The 19,122-nt window shown below is 42.9% G+C and overlaps 2 protein-coding genes across 5 annotated transcripts in view; both read left to right on the top strand.

The window, feature by feature from the left end:
• Window positions 1-19,122, top strand: part of LOC115848016 (zinc finger protein 551) — a 97,889-nt gene that overhangs the window by 26,459 nt on the left and 52,308 nt on the right. The window contains exon 4 of one of the 4 annotated variants that reach the window (XM_070044363.1): window positions 8,740-8,865. The exons of 1 other annotated variant lie outside the window; for it this stretch is intronic. In XM_070044363.1, coding sequence (XP_069900464.1) covers window positions 8,740-8,756 — 17 coding nt within the window. In that variant the 3' untranslated portion in view covers window positions 8,757-8,865. Of the gene's footprint in view, window positions 1-6,982; window positions 7,073-8,739; window positions 8,866-19,122 lie in introns of those variants that run through there. 2 more of the 4 variants (XM_070044365.1, XM_070044364.1) reach the window with 2 other exon arrangements.
• LOC115848007 (zinc finger protein 154-like) lies at window positions 6,509-14,096 on the top strand. Its single transcript, XM_030848293.2, has 3 exons — window positions 6,509-7,211; window positions 8,740-8,866; window positions 10,253-14,096. Exons 1-3 carry the CDS (start codon window positions 6,909-6,911, stop codon window positions 11,584-11,586), a joined length of 1,764 nt encoding a protein of 587 aa, XP_030704153.3. The 5' UTR covers window positions 6,509-6,908; the 3' UTR covers window positions 11,587-14,096.

The raw sequence follows: 19,122 nt of genomic DNA, 5'->3' as shown, positions 1-19,122 counted from the left end.
TAGTTGTGGCACGTGGGCTCAGTAGTTGTGGCTCACGGGCTCTAGAGTGCAGGCTCAGTAGTCGTGGCGCACGCGCTTAGCTGCTCCGTGGCATGTGGGATGTTCCCAGACCAGGCTCGAACCTGTTTCCCCTGCGTTGGCAGGCGGATTTTTAACCACTGCACCACCAGGTAAGTCCCAATTTATTGTTTATTAACTGTACCTAAAAAGCGTTAAGAAACAAAAAAATTCTTACTGTTTTAGAAAAATAAAGTTTAGCAAACCTATGTTAACACCACCATATCCATTGTAATGCCCTGGGATTGGTGCCTAGCCTCAGTAGTAGCAAATATTGGTGAGCAATGAAGACCATTTACAACTGACTCAGTAGGAATGCAGGCTGGGTCACAAAGGCCACATCATCGGAATAAGAGATCTTCCGTCATTCCCTCCCTGTTTCCCTGTCTGTGCAGCAATGGCCTTAAGGTGAACAGCCCAGAGAAGATGGGCTGTTTATAGGAATCCATAAAACCCTTAGATTATTTTCTGAGAAGGCCCTCAGCTATACAAGATACACAGTTCTGAAGGTCCTGAGAATTTCTGCAGTTTCTCATCCTTCAAAACCATGGTGCCTGGAACACTGTGGATACCCTTTTAAAAGAGGGATATTCCAGCCAGTTTGCTGCAGTCTCCTGTGATCTCTACTAATCAGCTGTTCCTGTAACTATTATCATTCCCCCTATAATCTTTCAACCAGGGATACTACCACACATGCAGAATTCTGGATGTTAGGACACATGGCTCCGCTGCAGGATCTAGGGAACAGACTTCCCTCACTAGTGCTGAGCAGGATGCAATATCTCCTGTGAATAAGAGAACAATTTCATGTTGTTCCCAGAATTACTGGAGGTTGTCACAACTGCTCCCTCCTCAGGATAAGCTCTGTCACCACAAAAAATAATAGCATTCAGCCTCCAAATTAGGACCAAGCAAGCAGCCCAGACCTGCAGGAGCACTGCCACCATTCCATCCACCCATGAGGCACACGAGGGTCAGGATCCCACAAAATCTGTTTCTTTTATTCTGGCAGAACCCAGTTGTTTTCAAACTATCCCTTAAAGTGAACAGAACCCTTGAGATTAAAGGTGACGGAAACCTTAATGCCTTTGTTATAGCAGAAAACCAGAACAATGTAGGCAGCTGTTCCTGGGTCAGTGACTTGGAGGCTGGAAATTCCATCACAAGAGTCATGTGAGACCAACAAAATCCCCAGAAAAGGTAGTCCATCTTTACAAGTCACCAGCAGAGCTCAGATGGAGTCCTCTTGGTCACAACTGGGTCAAGCCCCTGCTCTAACTAATCAGAGAGAAAGGAGAGTACTCCAGCTTCTTATGAAGTCCCTGAGAGAATGAGAAGACACTGAGGTTTCCTGCCCCAAACACACTGGGGTGGGTACATGATGTACAATCTGGGCACCTGCCAGGTGGTGGAGGTGAATGGCTTCTGCCTTAGATTTGACAGGACAGTAATCTGATAAGAGCTCCAGTAACCTGGAAGGTTAAAACATGAAGTGCGCCTTCCACATATCTGAAATTTATGTTGATGTTTGGATGTATGAGGTTCACTTCAAGCAGACGGCACCCTCAAAAGGCACCTCCTTGAGTGTTGTTATACTGAAGGAGGACATATGACATTTCTTCATGTCTAAGTTGCTTTTCCTGTGTGAATTTTGTGGTAATCAAGAAGGTAAGGCCTTTGGCTTATGGCTTCCTCACATTTAACACACCCATAAGGCCCAATCCTTTATGAACTCTGGTGTTGAGTGAGGTTGGAGCTGTGGCTAAAGGCGTTCCCACATTGGTCACACTTATAAGGTCTTTCTCCTGTGTGAACTCTCTGATGGTCACTGAAATTGGAGTTTCAAATATGTGGGGTTTTTAACACCAACCAATTCTCTGCACACGCCAACTGGGTGTCCTACAATTTAATTCAGTTCTGAAACTAGGTGCTCAGACTTAGCACAGACCTCACAGCTTAAGGGCTCAATCCTACAAGACTGCCCAATCCAAGGTGGATCCCTAGGTTACCCACACTTCTGTCCAAATTGACTACAAATCAGGGGGTTCCCATGACCACCCTAGCTCGGTTTCGATAATTTGCTAGAATAGCTCACGGAGCGCCAAGGAAACACTTTTACTTACTAATCTGTTTATTACAAATGCTATTTCAAAGCATACAAATGAACAGGCCAGACAATGAAGTACAGAAGACAATGTCTAGGAAGGTCCCAAAGCAGAAGCTTCTGCCCTGAGAAGCTTGGTATGCGCACCCTCCTAGCCCATTGATGCATTCTTGCTTACCAACTAGGAAGTTCTCTTAACCCCATCCTTTAGGGGTTTTATGGAGGCTTTGTTATCTAGTCATGATTGATTAAATCACTGACCATTGGAGTTTAACTGAAACTCCAGGTTCTCTTCCAGGAAGTGGGGGGAGAGAGGGCTGACAGTTCCAAACTCTAATCATAAAATTGGTTCCTCTAGCAACCAGTCACCAACCAGAGCTTTCTAGGAGCCTTTGAAGGGGTCTCCTCTTTATCATGCTCCAATATGAGAGGCTTGAAATGTTCTCTTCAAAATATCATCAGGTTATTCTTATCCGCCCAGAGTTTGGGAAACATAACTCCAGGCCACTCAATGTGATGATCTCACACTCAGTTTTGAACCACTGGTCATAAGAGAAAAAAACAGCATGAAAAGCTTCTCCAATTACAGGACAAATTCCACTTCACTCTGTTATCAAAACTACAAAATATAGTAAATCCCACACAGTAGATTGTCCCAGGCCCCTTACATGTTTTTGAGTAAATCAGTAATCTGAGGTGGGCAGGAACATTAAGGGCATCATGCCTCACAGCAAGTTCTCACAAAAGGATTGCTCCAAGATACATAGTTTTGTTTTGTTTTAATAGTATAAATGCTCTTACATATGGAGTCTCATCTCTTTTCCCTGCTTTTTTTTTTTAAATAAATTTTTTTATTTATTTACTTTTGGCTGCGTTGGGTCTTTGTTGCTGCGCTCATGCTTTCTATAGTTGCAGCGAGCGGGGGTTACTCTTCCTTGCAGTGAGCGGGCTTCTCATTGTGGTGGCTTCTCGTTGTGGAGTATGGGCTCTAGGCGCACGGGCTTCAGCAGTTGTGGCATGCGGGTTCATTAGTTGTGGCTCGTGGGCTCTAGAACACAACAGGCTCAGTAGTTGTGACACACGGGCTTAGCTGCTCCGCGGCATGTGGGATCATCCCGGACCAGGGCTCGAACCCGTGTCCCCTGCACTGGCAGGTGGATTCTTAACCACTGCGCCACCAGGTAAGTCCTCCAAGATACACAGTTAAGTGAGAAAAGCAAAGTGCATATCTTTATATGAAATATGACTTTATTTTTACTAAGAAAAGCAGCTTGTATAGGACTATATTTTAACATATAGATAACACACAGATAGCAATCCATGTGCAGAAGCAATCCTAAACTGATCCTATACTACAAGCTTTGTTTTTCCTCCAAGAGGTTTAATTATCTGACACTTATGACATTCTATTTTATAATTGTATATAGTGTAGGACATCTTCATAAACACTACAAAACATTTTATACTTTTCTTATATTAGGAATCAAATATGTACTGATCCAGTTTTTTTTCCAACTTCAGCTAAAAAATCCTACATATTTAGACAGAACACCTGTAAATTGCAAGAAATGCAGGTATATGTCTCTGCAGAATACACAGCAGAATGATACATATTTCTTGAGTATGTATCATTATCACTTGGAAGCTTGTTAAAACACAAATTCTTTGGTCTGGCCCACAGAGTGCCTCATTCAGGTCTGGGTTCAGAATTGAGCATGTGCATTTTTTTCCTCTTTTTTTTGTGGTACTCTCACTGTTGTGGCCTCTCCCGTTGTGGCCTCTCCCGTTGCGGAGCACAGGCTCCGGACACGCAGGCCCAGCGGCCACGGCTCACGGGTCCAGCCGCTCTGCGATATTTGGCATCCTCCCGGACCAGGGCACGAACCCGTGTCCCCTGCATCAGCAGGTGGACTCTCAACCACTGCGCCACCAGGGAAGCCCCATGTGCATTTTTAATGAGTCCCCTGGTGACACTGATGGTGAAGGTCCTGGGATCAAAGTCTGAAAATCAGGGTTCTAGGAAAGGTGAGCATGCCTGGTTTCAGGCCCCAGTTCAACATAGTGGAAATTTTCAAGCTCTGAGAGGCAGAGCCAAGACTTTCTACCCACATGCCCTGAGTGTCTCTGCAGTGAGCAAAGGAGAGGAATGGCCAGCTGGGCTGGTGTCCTTCACTCTGCACTGCTGAGGAGACCTGTGTAGCCTCCACCCACTGAACAGCCTGGTCACCTGCTTCTTCTCCCCAAAATTTATTGCAGAAGTACCCAGCGGGCTCATCTCTTACGTCCTTCAAGTGTTTTCTCAAAGGCCCTCTTATTAAAAATATTTCCCTTTCTGTGCTGTGTAATATACTCCATACTGTACTTCTCAGGATACTCACCTTGCCTTCTTCTCCCAATTTGTCTGCCACATTATAACATATTATACAATTAGTCTTTTCTGTTTCTGGTCTTTCTTCCTTGAGTACAATGTAATTCCTATGAATTCAGGGTTCTTTGTCTCTGTTATGGCCCAATGTCTCCCATGTACCTACAGTAAATACCTAAAACCAACTGTTTGCTCATTGATCATTAGTGAGACCAGGGACTAAATATGACATCTCAGCTTCCCTGTATATTTTTACAACTCTGGTTACTCTGAATGTCTCCTTTAACTCTCTCCTTCCATGCTGGTATTGCTCAAAAATTTCAAGAATAAAAGAATCAGGACTTCCCTGGTGGCGCAGTGGTTAAGAATCTACCTGCCAGTGCAGGGGACACAGGTTTGATCCCTGGTCCGGGAAGACCCCACATGCCATGGAGCAACTAAGCCCGTGCACCACAACTACTGAGCCTGCATGCTGCAACTACTGAAGCCCATGCTCCTAGAGCCCGTGCTCCGAAACAAAGAGAAGCCACTGCAATGAGAAGCTCACACACTGCAACGAAGATTAGCCCCCGCTCACCGCAACTAGAGAAAGCCCACACAGCAACGAAGACCTAACACAGACAAAAAATTAATTAATTAATTTAAAAAAAAGAATAATGGTAGTATTTAAAAAAAGAATGAAGAAGAGTCATATTTTGGAGATAAAACCTTCAGAGTGACCATTCTAGTCATGTAGTCATAGGCTCAGCTTAATTCTATGTCTTCTCAGACATCACATCTAAAACTCTGAGGCCTGACCTTTTTCCATCATCCACTGATGTTTCACCAAAACTATTTCTGCTACTACTTTGAATCACTACATAGACATTATGAATAGCTGTTTGTAATTTGCATTTTACAACTATTTTTCTGAGATAACATCAGTTCTTCATGCAAACAGTCCCTGCATCAAAAAAGAAATGATAATCATTTCCCAGCAATGAAATCGTAAATTTAAGATACTCCCAGTATCTCCAGGGCAAGAGTACCCTTTGTATACATCCTCCAACTGTGAACACTGCAGCCATTGTACAGTAAAAGTAGCATGTTTCTCATTGTCCTCTTTTTGAGATTGATGGTAGATTCCTAAAAGGAACTGAATATATGTCAGCGTATCAAGTAAGAGATATTAAATGGTTAAAAGTGTTGTTCAATGTATTAGACAGAATAATTGACTCTAAAGGCAGGAGAGATGTTTTCTTTGGAAACCACAGACTGATCTGTTAAAGAAAAATTACTCAGACGCTTGTAAAAAAGTTGGGATTTGTAGCCAAGGAGGAAGGGCGGTGGTGTCAGTGGATAAAAAATTACTAAGAGAGCAGGGAAATTCTTCCTAAACTGACCTAAACAATTCTTCCAGAAGGTGTAGGTCAGTATGATCAGTTATTACCTGTGTGATGGTGAGGGATGAGGAAATTTCATCAGATATCAGTGGCTATCAGACATTTAGGATGGGAAATTCTTGCCAAACCCACTTAGCAGAATTCTTGCTCTTGAGGACAAGGCCCAAAGACTGGGTCTAATAAAATAAAAAATAAAATAAAATAAATAAAGAAAAAAAGCTTAGAGGGTCATGACTAAAGTTTAGTCAAGGAGAGGCTCTGTTAGATCTATTTTTGTGCTCCTGATTGAGGGTGGCCCAATATACTTCCTCTGTCTTCCTTGACAGAACACGATCTGGAGTATTTTCTCTCTTGCCCCTGACCAAATGTACATAGACTGGAAAACTAACTTTATGCTTTGGAGTGCATGAATTTGAATTGAAATAAGATAATGTTTATTAGCTTCCGCTAACAAACACATTTTGTGTCTGATTCTATAAAAATATGTTCGTTTGGTTCTGTAGCCTTTGGGGGCATCTGAAATTGTTTGTTTGAATCTCTCTTCCCCACCCTCCCTCACCCCACCCCACCCCACCCCCACCCCCGTGCCGTGCCCCGCGCCTTGCGGGATTTTAATTTCCCCACCAGGGATTGAACCCGTGCCCTCAGCAGTGAAAGCCAGAGTCCTAACAACTGGACCACCAGGGAATTCCCTGAAATAGTATTTTTAGCTTCTGGGAGCATGCCAATCTTCACCGAGTACGAAATTATATGTCTCCAAACACTTGGGTGATCAGCTGCAGAGAGCATTTGGCAAAAATAGGATCATGATACCTTTAAAGGTGGGGTGAAGCTCACCTGGATATATCTTTTCCCAACTCCCCTCCTGGCAAAGCTAGTCCTTTCTAGCAGGAAGTCCAGTCTCCTCAGTGTGTGGATCTGTTGGGACTACATTACCCAGAATGCTCAGTATCGAGCGGCAGGAACGCTACCCAATGAACGCTTAGAGACAGGAGGCCGCATGATGTCAGGGCGGAACTTCTGGCTTCCTTTTCACAGCGGCCATGTTAGCTACTCTTGGTTTTGTTTGACCAGTGTGAGAGATTTGGGAATTGTGGGTCCATCTCGAGGTGACGGAATTGAGAAGGTCCGAGAGGAGGGGCTGTCTCCGCGGCATAGAGGCGGGTCTGAAATTCGGCGACGCCGCCCGGGGGCCCCGTGCCAGGCCCAGGAGAGGGTCCGCCGTCCCTGCGTCCCGCCTCTCCCGGCCCCGCTCCGCCCACAGAGTCCGATGGCGGCGGCGGCGCTGAGGAACCTGCCTCAGGTAAACGCTCGTCCTCCGGCCCTCACCGCCCTCACCGCGCCAGACTAAAGCCCCGAGTGCGGGGCGCTTGCTCACGTGCCCGCAGCCCAGGCCGCGGTGTCCGGGATGGTGGTGGGGCGTGGGCAAGGGTGACAGGCGGAGGGACACCTGTTAAAAGGAGAACCGATCACTGAGGAACAGAGGTTGAATAGCTACCCTGAGTCCCAGTCTTCAGGGTCAGGCAGGGGTATAGGGAGGTCTGAGCCCATCGAACCCCGCCATAGACTCATTCCTCAAGACTTGGCTTCTTCCATGTTTCCCACGGCTGCAGAGGTGCTTTTTGGAAACAACACAGCCAAGTGGAGGGTGCCCCATTCCCTCACTGTCTCTGACCTCCACCCACATGTTCTCTGGATTGTGGTTTCTTGCGACTCGTAAGTGCCGTGCCCCCAGTTTGGGGTCTGGAAGCCCTGGAGAAACCCTAAGGCCAGGGTTATGTGAAGGTGTTTCCGTTTCTGGCAACCATTGTAAACAGGTGTGAAAAGTTATTCTAGAAACTGGTAGCACATGCTTGAGGTAAAACTTAACTGGGAATTTCCAGGAAAGGAAAAGTCCCCTTTCTTTCAGGTGGGAATAAAGATCAGGGGACAGTAATTAGGACTGGAATGACTGCTGAGAAGTTGGTGATTGATGGGAGGTTTCGATCAGAGGAGGGAGGTAGTATTACCAACGTCTTAACTGGCTACATCTGGCTGTTGCATGAAGTATAGACTGTGGGTTAGAGGAAGGAGTAAGGAAGATGGGTTTGGAGGCTACTGCCATAATCCAGGTGAGAGTCAGTGGACCAGAGTCTTGGTTTAGGAGGTATGATTGGATTCTGGATGTGTGTTTTTAAAAGTGACAACTATATTTTCTGATGTGAACCATGAGGGAGTAAAACAGGACTCAGGGATATTCCTAGGGTTGTTTTTTTTGTTTGTTTGTTTGTTTTGTCTTTTTAGCAGGTGTGGGAATAGAAGCTCTATCAACAGAGATGAGGAAGTTGGTAGTAGGAGTAATATTCCCCAGAGATATCAGGAGCTTCTGAGATGTTTCCTAGAGCATTAAGTGGAGGCATTAAGTGAGCAGCTAAATACACAGGTCTGGAAGTCTGGGGTGTGGGACAGTGAGGTGGTGACCACCATAGGCATGGGCTGTGGGATCCAGTCTCAAGGATTATGCGTACTTGAAGAGGGAGTATGCTTGATGACCCCAGGGCCCTGGTATTGAGACTTTTGTGACCTTGGCTACACCAGTGGAATAGTCTGGCATGAGTGTGTGGATCCCTCTATGCCAGGTCCACAGCTTAGATACCTACTTGCCAACATACCTCTTGTTGATGGCTGGTTCCAGTGATCAATGGGACCGTTTGAAGACAGTGGCACCAATGGTGCCAGGGCCTGGTTTCTCCTCTGAGTTGGAGAGCTTGGGAGGAGGGTGGGCATGGGGCATGGATTGTTGTCCCTGAGAAAGGGGCTGTTTGTGGTTTCATCTGTCTCCATCTTGCCAGGGCAGTGTGACCTTTGAGGATGTGGCCGTGTATTTCTCCTGGGAGGAATGGGATCTCCTTGATGATGCTCAGAGATGCCTGTACCACAACGTGATGCTGGAGAACTTGGCACTTATAACTTCCTTGGGTAAGGCTGTCAAACCTGCCTCTGTGCCTTGAACTAGTCTCTGCCCTTCCTTTTTTCCCCAGGAGCAGTCTGTCCTCACATCAGGACCACGGGCACTGTTTCCTTCCTTAGTTCCCTGGGTTGGTGCTGTGGTTCGTTAGGCTGAGTTTTGTGCACTTCCCTCTCCTTCCTTTAGCATGCCCAACATTATCTTCCCTGTTGACTTAACAGTTCTTTTTTTATTATTATTCTTTTTAAAAAATTCTTTATTTTCCATTATGGTTATCATAGGATATCGAATCCCTTGCTTCTTGTATCATCAAGGTGCCATGTATTTGATCAGTGAGGGAGTGGGATTGGGTTGGAGAGCCCACAGAGGTTCACAGTATGTATATGAATCAAGCAAGATGACTCAGAGGGAGCCTGGTCCTGCATAGTAGCACATAGAGGGCATGATGACAATGCCGTATTCAAATCATGCCAGAAACTTACTGTGTTTAACCAGAATTTTGATGCCAGTGGCCACACTTCATTTCTGTCTTCCTTCCCCTTTCTTGACACTTGGCCAATTCGTCATCTCTATTGTCACTGCTACTCTTAATTTCCAACCTGAGGTTAACCTCACATCTCTCGACTCCTCTCTCACCCGTTTTTCTCACTACTCCAACTGCAGTGCTTTCTGCATTGGCCCCTATGTATTCTTTTTTTTTTTTTAACTTTAAAAAATTTATTTATTTATTTATTTATTTTTGGCTGTGTCAGGTCTTCGTTGTGGCGCACGGGCTTCTCTCTAGTTGCGGCGGCACATGGGTTTCTCTCTAGTTGTGACGTGTGGGTTTTCTCTCTCTCATTGAGACGCGCAAGCTCAGTAGTTGTGGCGTGTGAGCTTCTTTGCTCCGTGGCATGTGGTATCTTAGTTCCCCGACCAGGAATAGAACCTGGGTCCCCTGCATTGAAAGGCAATTCTTTACCACTGGACCACCAGGGAAGTCCCCATATGTATTGTTTCATGAGGTGTGCACACATTCTTAAACAGTCCTTAAAGACTAGCTGCCCTACTATAGTCGTATTTTCTTGGGTCTTGGCACAACCCTTTTATACAGTGTTCATGTGTCACCAGCAGACAAGTTCCTTTTCAAAGTTCTTTGTAGAAGAAGGAATTGCATACGCTGTCTCTTCTTTTTGTGTCCACCACAAGGTTGTGTCCTTCACCTCATGAGACCTCTCCCATTCTGTGATCTTTATAGCTCAGTAGTGCTAAGCAGCCCCATCCTCAACTGGAACCAACTCCTTGCTCCTGCAAACAATCCCATGGACAGGTTCCTAGGTTTGTTACACACACTTTTGTAGTAGCTGTCCCCTCTGACCAAAGTCAATGTGCACTTCACCAGCATTACTTGCTTTCAGGTTGTTGGCATGGAGCAGAGGATGAAGAGGCACCTCCTGAACAGAGCATTTCTGTAAATAGAATGTCACAGGTCAGTACTCCCAAGGCAGGTGTGTCCACCCAAAAGGCCCATTTTTGTGAGATATGCGGCCCGGACTTGGGAGACATTTTGCACTTGACTGAGCACCAGAGGCAGAAACTGTATGATATTGGGGCATGGGAGCAGCAGTTGTATTTCAGTGCAAAACTTCAGCACCAAAAGCAGAACATTGGCGAGAAATGCTTCAGAAGCAACATGGACAGAGCCTCATTTATGAAAGACTGCAAATTTTTTGTGTCAGGGAAGTCCCTTTCCCATGGGGAGTCCACATACACCAGGGAGAAGTCAAACAGGGGAACTGAGTGTGGAGCTGCCTTTCACAGGGGGAAAACTCATTATAACTCTGGAGAATGTACTGAAGACTTTAGTTGCAAACACATGCTTTTTCAGCACCAAAGAGTCCCCACTAGAGAAAAATGCTACATGTGCAGCGAATGTGGGAAATCTTTTAGCAAAAGCTACAGCCTCAATGACCATTGGAGAGTTCATACTGGGGAAAAGCCTTATGAGTGTGGGGAATGTGGGAAAACCTTTAGGCAAAGCTCTAGCCTCATTCAACACCGGAGAGTTCACACTGGAGTGAGGCCTCATGAGTGTGACGAATGTGGAAAATTATTTAGCAACAAATCCAACCTCATTAAACATCGGAGAATTCATACTGGGGAAAGGCCATATGAGTGTAGTGAATGTGGGAAATCCTTTAGTGAAAGCTCTGCACTCCTTCAACACCGGAGTGTTCACACTGGAGAAAGGCCTTATGAGTGCAGTGAGTGTGGGAAATTCTTTACCTACCACTCCAGTCTTATAAAACACCAGAGAGTTCACTCTGGATCAAGGCCCTATGAGTGCAGTGAATGCGGAAAATCCTTTACTCAAAACTCTAGCCTCATTGAACACCATAGAGTTCATAGTGGAGAAAGGCCTTATAAGTGCAGCGAATGTGGGAAATCTTTTAGCCAAAGCTCTGCACTTCTGCAACATCGGAGAGTTCACACTGGAGAAAGGCCTTATGAGTGCAGCGAATGTGGGAAATTCTTTACTTACAGCTCCAGTCTCTTGAAACACCAGAGAGTTCACACTGGATCAAGGCCTTATGAGTGTAGTGAATGTGGGAAATCCTTTACTCAAAACTCCAGCCTCATTAAACACAGGAGAATTCACACTGGAGAAAAGCCTTATGAGTGCAGCGAATGTGGAAAATCTTTTAGCCATAGCTCCAGCCTCATTAAACACCGAAGAGTTCACACTGGTTAAAGGCCTGATGAGTGCAGTGAATGTGGGAAATCCTTTACCCATAGGTCCAACTTCAGTGACCACTAGAGTGTTCATATTGGAGAAAGGCTTTATGTGCACTTGAATGTGGGAAATTCATCTCCAGACTCCTAAAACACCATAGTGTCACATTGGAGCAAAGCCTTATGAGTATGGCAGATGGGGAAAATCCTTTGGCCAAAGTCTAGCCTCAGTACACTCCAGAGAATTCACAGTGGAGAAAGGCCTTATAACTTATAAATTCAGTGAGTGTGAGAAAGCCTTCCGCTGAAGAACATACCTCATGGGATACCACAGATTTCAAATGGGAGAACTACCTTCAATGTGCAGGTATATATGATTTCTTTGTTCAGTGCAACAACACAGGAGGAGATCCCTTATGAAGATGCCATTTGCCTGTATTGAACCAGATACATCCAAACATCCACTTAAATTCCAGGTATGTGGGAGCTGCATTGCACTTTTTAACCTGTCCAGGGCCCTTGCCAGATTTATGTCACCGCCAGTTCTGTAGCAGAAGTCATTTCACCTCTAACCACCTGGCAGATGCCCATAGTGTGCAACATTCACCCAACCTAGGAAGGAAACCCCAGTGCTCCCCCACTTGTGGGATGATTCATGAGTAGCTTGAACACTTAGTCTTTCCCAGTTTTTTTTCCTCCCTTATGAGTTAAATCATGGACCTTACCCAGTTTTGGCCTAAAGGACTCCGTTGGTGATTTGAAAAGATGGACTACATTTTTCAGTAATATTATTGATCTCATGAGACTCTAGTGATGGGATTTTCCAGCCTCCAAGTCACCAGCCTGGGGAACAGTCTGCCTCCCATTGCTCTTGTTTGTATAATAATAAAGGTCTTATTGTTTAAGACACCATTAATCTTAGGGGTTCTGTTCACTGTATGGGGTGGTTTGTTGTAAACTGGGTTTGTTGGCTTGAGATGAACTGCTCTGGTCAGGATCCCAAACTGTGTGCCTCGGCAGGGACAGTATGATGACAGAATATGCCTCTCCAGTTTTGGCCTAGGTTGCATTGCTGCTCAAAACCTTCAAGGAAAGACTGCAGGGCTTTGTGGTGTTAATTTTTAGATGGCATGCCATGATGTTTTGTAAGTTCAGAGTTCAAACTGAGGAGGGGGCTGTTTCTGGTTGCTGTGACAACCTTTAGTGCTTTTGAGAGCAACATAAACTTATTCTCTTGTTCACAGGTGATATTTCATCATGCTCAGCACTGTTGAGGGAAATCTGTTCCCCAGGTCCTGCAGCAGAGCTATGTGCCCTGATGTCCTGAATTCTGTAGGGTAACATCAATGGTTTTAAGATTAAAGGGGCCAGGGAAGTGATAATTGTTACAGAAACACTGGATTAATAGAGAGTGGAGGAGACTACAACATAATGGTTAGAATGTGCCTCTTTTAAAAGGTCACTCACGACGTTTAGTCACTATGGTTGTGAAGGATGAGCAGGTACAGAAATTCTCAGGACGTCCAGAACTGTATATCCTGTGTAGCTGAAGGCCTTATCAAAACGTTTTGTGGGGCTTCCCTGGTGGCGCAGTGGTTGGGAGTCTGCCTGCTGATGCAGGGGATGCAGGTTCGTGTCCCGGTCCAGGAGGATCCCACATGCTGTGGAGTGGCTGGGCCTGTGAGCCATGGCCGCTGGGCCTGTGCGTCCAGAGCCTGTGCTCCGCAACAGGAGAGGCCACAGCAGTGAGAGGCCCACGTACCAAAAAAAAAAAAAAAAAAATGTTTTGTGGATTCCTGAGGCTTCTCTGGGCTGTTCATCTAAGGCCATTGCTGTGCAAACAGGAAAACAAGGATAGAGAGAAGAGAGATTCTTAGTCTAGTGATATGGTATTTTTGACCCATCCAGTATCCCTGTTGAATGAAGTGGAAATAGTCTTTGTTTCCACTTCAAAAATTTCTCACTTATTTTTGCTGCCCCTGAGGCAAGTGCTGAACCTGCCCATTGAGTCAGTATGGTTGCCAAAACTGATTTTCTAGAGTAGGAAATCCAGAATTTTAAGTTGAATCATATTTTTAAAGTTTTAATAAGTATAAATTATATGCAGTAAATATCTATATTTAAGCTATAAAATTTGATAAATTTTGATATCTATATAAACCCATGAAACCATCAATCATTATAATAAACGTTTCTGTCACCTCCATACTTACCTTTAATAATCCTTTAATAACCTCTTTGTCCTCCAAGCAGCCATTGATTTGCTTTTCGTTATAACAAATTAGTTTGCATTTTCTAGAATTTTATATGATTGAAATCATAAAGTCTTTTCTTTTTTTTCCTTGGGTGCCCTCATGTGGCATATTTATTTTGCAGTTCATGGTGCTTACATGAGTAGTTCATCCTTTTTATGTTATTGAAAAGTGTGTTGTATTGCTATAGCACTATTTATTTATTTATTCGTCTGTTTATGGATGTTCTAATTGTTTCCAGTTTTGGCTATTGCAAATAAAAGTGGTACAGAAATTGGATACAGTTCTTCATATTGACATATTTCCTTTCTCTTGTGTTAACACATCAAAATGCAATACCTGAATCATAGTGTAGGTAATATATAACTTTTAAAATTTATTTTATTTATTTTCTTTGGCTTCATTTGGCCTTCATTGCTGTGTGGGCTTTCTCTAGTTGCAGCGAGTAGGGGCTACTCTTCCTTGCGGTGAGCGGACTTCTCATTGCGGTGGCTTCCCTTTGTTGCAGAGCACAGGCTCTAGGGCACGTGGGCTTCAGTAGGTGCAGCACATGAGCTCAGTAGTTGTGGTTCACTGGCTTTAGAGCGCAGGCCCAGTAGTTGTGGCACATGGGCTTAGTTGCTCTGCGGCATGTGGGATCTTCCTGGACCAGAGCTCAAACCTGTGTCCCCTGTATTGGCAGGTGGATTCTTAACAACTGTACCACCAGGGAAGGCCCTATAAAACTTTTTAAGAAACACCAAATTGTCCTCTAAAATGATTGTTTCCTTTTGTATGCCTATTAGCAGTCTATGAGAGTTCCAGTTCTCCCATATTCTTGCTAAAGTGGATATGGTTAGCTTTTAAAATTTTGACTTTTTTAGTAAATATATAGCATTATGTCACTGTGGTTTTAGTTGCATTTCCCTGATATTTCATGATGTTGAGCATAGCTTGTGTACAGGAAATATGGAAGAAGAGTGAGCATGTTAAACATTTTGAAAGACTCAATAAACCAAATTTAGATTGTGGCAAATTCTAATGAACAAATGGCTTAGCAGCTTCATCAAGTGAATAATATGAATTAAAAAATGGTAAGTGGTACATAGAGGTTAAAAAACATGCAAGACACACCTAATTATTGCCTAAGATAAATTTTGTATCCAGATTGCAATCAATCTGCATCAAATAATACAGTTGACAAAATTCAGCACTTACAACAGTTTATCATAATTTTAAGTATTTTGATTTTTTGCAACAAAGTTATTGGAGTTATATAAGGGCCTTTACATTTTAGAAACACATCCTGAAGGGGTTATATGTGAATTGACATGATGTCTGTGATTATAAATAAACCACTAAGTGCATTGGGATATAGAGAATAAGAACAACCATGAAATAATAATGACAGAATCATTACTTCTTACTAGTCTTTTCCATTTTGGGATATATTTGAAAATAGCCATTACAAAGAGTAGAGTATGTGCAGGTAGGGTAATTTCATATGGTGAGAAGGATAAATTTAAAAGGCCAGGAGGAAACTTTTAGTTTTGATACTCTAAGTGGATATTTTAAATATGAGCAGTTTAAGTCAATCATGTCTGAACTAAACTGTTTAAAAAGCAAATCTTCAAAACTTGTCACTCCCTAATCTTTTTGTTTTCATTTTCATAGATACTTTTGTATGTATGTCTGTGTGGCCATGTGTGTCTGTGTGGCCATATTCCATTTTATTTGATCTGATATAGAAAATCCTACATAGGTTTTTGTTTTGTTTTGTTTTGTTTTTTTGCGGTACGTGGGCCTCTAACTGTTGTGGCCTCTCCCGTTGCGGAGCACAGGCTCCAGACGAGCAGGCTCAGTGGCCATGGCCCACGGGCCCAGCCGCTCCGCGGCATGTGGGATCTTTCTGGACTGGGGCACGACCCCGTGTCCCCTGCATCAGCAGGCAGACTCTCAACCACTGCACCACCAGGGAAGCCCCTACATAGGTTTTTAGGGTATTTGTAACTTTAAAATAGAAAGAATTAGCATTATCCATAGAAATTTAGAACAGGAAAAAACCTTAGATGTCATGAGACCCATTTTTCTTCTTTTGCAGATAAGTAAATTAGGGCCCAGGAAGTGGAAGTGAGTGACTTGCACAGCTAGTTAGTAGCAGGATTGGAAGTAAACCCAGGTTTAGTAACACTTTGGTCCAATGTTTTGTTTTGTTTCATATTTACATTTTTAATTTTTTTACTTAAAGACTTTATTTTTTAAGAGCAGTTTTAAGTTCATAACAAAATTAAGAGGAAGGTGCCTTGCCCCTACACATTCATCACCTCCTTCATTATCACCATCCCCTACCAGAGTGGTACTTTTGTTATAATCTTATAATCGATGAACCTACATTGATACATTTTTGTCACCCAGAGTCTATATAGTTCATATTAGGATTTACTGCTGGTGGTGTATGTTCTGAGTTTGAACAAATTTATAATGATATGTTGCATCACTATAGTGTCACACAGAGTAGATTCACTGCCCTAAAATTCCTCTATTCTGTGTATTGATCCCTGCTTTGTCCCCACATTACCTGGGAACCACTGATCTTTTTTTACTATCTCCATAGTTTTGCCTTTTCCAGAATGCCATGTAGTTGGAATCATACGGTATATAGCTTTTTCAGATTGGCTGTTTTCACTTAGTAACATGCACTTAAGGTTCCTCCATGTCTTCTTATGGCCTGATAGTACATTTCTTTTTTAAAACTGAATGATATTCCATTGTCTGGATATGCCACCATTTATACATTCACCTACTGAAGGAGACATCTTGGTTGTTTCCAAGTTTTGGCAATATGAATAAAGCTACTATAAACAATTATGTACAGGTTTTTGTGTGAACATAAGTTTTTGACTCCTTTGGGTACATACCAAGGAGCACAATTGCTGATAAGAGTATGTTTGTTTTCTAGGAAACTGCCAATGTCTCTTCCAAAGTGTCTGCAGTATTCTCACCAGCAATGAATGAGAGTTTCTGTTGTTACACATCCTCACCAGCATTTGGTGTTTTCAGTGTTCTAGATTTTGGATTCTAATAGATGTGTAGTGGTAGTTCATTGTTGAGGATTTTTGCATCAATGTTCATGAGCAATATTGGTCTGAAATTTTCTTGTAATGTCTTTTGTTTTGGTATTAGGGTAATGCTAGTCTCTGAAAATGAGTTAGGAATTATTCCCTCTGCTTCTAGCCTCTGAAACAGGTAGTAGAGAATTGGTATAATTTCTTCCTTAAATGTTCACTAGAATACACCAGTGAACCCATTTCAGTATGGTGTACTCTGTTTGGAGAGGTTGTTAATTACTGATTCAATTTCTTCTGTTGCTTTATTTTTATCTTTTTCTTTTCCTGTTATTCCTGTTACTCATAATTTATAGCTTTTGTAGTTGTCTAACAGTTCTTGAGTATTCTGTTTTGTTTTTCAATCCTCACCCCTCCCCGTTTTGGGGGTTTCTATTGAGATATCCTCAGGTCAGATTCTTTTCTTAGCTGTGTCCAGTCTACGAATTAAGGTCATCAAAAGCATTCCTCATTTTTGCTACAGAATTTTTGCTCACTAGCATTTCTCTTTGGTTCTGTTTTAGAATTTCCATCTCAGTTTACATTGCATGTCTGTTCTTGCATGCTGTCTACTTTATCCAATAGAGCACTAAGCATATTAATCATAGTTGTTTTGAATTCCTGGTCTCATAAGTCCACATCTCTGACTTGTCTGAGTTTGGTTCTGATACTTGCTCTGTCTCTTCAAACTTTCTTTTTCTTTTTTCTCTTCAAACTTTTAAAAACATTTTTATTATGCCTTAAAGTTTTTTCTTGATAGCTAAGTATGATGTGCTCAGTAAAAGGAACTGCTGTAAATAGGTCTTTTAAGTGATTTTAAGGTGTGGGGAGAGGGGAAGTGTTCTATAGTCCTATGATTAGGACTCAATATTTCTTTTTCTTTTTGCATTATAACTTCCTCTTTAACCTATTAGGTCTTTAGAAATGTTTTCTTAAAAATTTCCAAACTTTGGACGTTTTGTTTGTGGTTTTAAGTTTTCTGTAAAAAAAAATATTTTAACTTGACACATAATGTAGTTCCCAGTGTTTTAGTGAGGTTCTCCTACTGGACTGTGAACTTCACATGTGCCTTTTCAGTCTTTCCTCTAACTTAGGTGGAAACAGGATGGCTAGAGTGGGCTCGAGTTGGGTATTTTCCTTCCCCCCAGGCATTTAGGCTCTGATAAAACCTAAGGCTCTGCTTTAAAATTTTCTCCTGGAGCAGACTTTGCATAAAGAACAGAATGCTTTGGCATATTTGAAAATGGTTCCTTTTCCTTTCTCCCTGCTGGGAGCATGACAGGATTTTTCTCGGATATTCACTGCGAGAAACAGGTAGAACTCTAGGAGATAAAACACAACAGAAGTGTGGGTTTTCTTTCCCATGACTGGGCTCCCCTGGAGTTCTTCTCTCTCAGATTTGTCCCCACTGAGAGGAATTTGTCAATTACAGTTCAGGTTTCCCTGTCCTGGCATTGGTTACCACAGTGATTTCAGCTTGTGGGTTTCTGCTTCAGTAACTTGTGATTCTCTGTGTTACCCTTTCAATCTCTCCAATTTGGGGACAGTGGTTTGCCCTGTGACCACACTTCATTTAGGAATCTAAGAAGAGTTGTTTATTTTTTCAGTCTGTTTAGGCTTTTGCTTGTTAGGATGGAGTGGCAAATGCCAGATTTTTATATCCTTGACCGGAAACCAGAGGTACCTTCCTGCCCTTTTTATTTCATCCTTCTGAACGGATTAAATTTCTGATACACTGGCACTGCTATGATCTGAATGTTTGTGCTCCCTTCAAATTCATATGTTGAAATCCTAAGCCACATAGGTGATGGTATTGGGAGGCTGGGCTTTTTGGAGGTGCTTAAATCATGAGAGTGGACCCCTCATGAATGGATTAGTGGCTCATAATAGAGGCCCCAGAGAGATCCCTAACCCCTTACACCTTGTGAGGACAGAGCAAAAAATCAGCAACATTGAAGAGGACCCTCACCTGACCATGCTAAGCACCTTGATCTCTGACTTCCAGTCTCCAGTACTGTGAGAAATAATTATCTATTGTTTATAAAACATCCAGGCAGTGATATTTTGTTATAACAGCCAGAACAAACTAAGACACATTCTATCTTTTGTTACAGCTATTTTTAAATATACACAGAAATGCGAAAAACTATATCATGACAGCAAATGAAGGCTTCCTCAATCTTCCACCATTATTTATCATTTAATGGCCATTCTTGTTTT

Source organism: Globicephala melas, chromosome 19 (genome assembly GCF_963455315.2).
Source record: "Globicephala melas chromosome 19, mGloMel1.2, whole genome shotgun sequence".
NCBI classification, from domain to species: Eukaryota; Metazoa; Chordata; class Mammalia; order Artiodactyla; family Delphinidae; genus Globicephala; species Globicephala melas.
This window is presented reverse-complemented; position numbering and strand designations above follow the sequence as displayed.

What these genes read in the sequence shown, in the direction of transcription:
- LOC115848007 (XM_030848293.2), top strand. Translation starts at nt 6,909, where the DNA reads ATGATGTCAGGGCGGAACTTCTGGCTTCCTTTTCACAGCGGCCATGTT. An exon ending in CGCTGAGGAACCTGCCTCAG is followed by an intron (nt 7,212 to 8,739) that starts GTAAACGCTCGT and finishes CCATCTTGCCAG; the next exon opens with GGCAGTGTGACCTTTGAGGA. An exon ending in GGCACTTATAACTTCCTTGG is followed by an intron (nt 8,867 to 10,252) that starts GTAAGGCTGTCA and finishes ACTTGCTTTCAG; the next exon opens with GTTGTTGGCATGGAGCAGAG.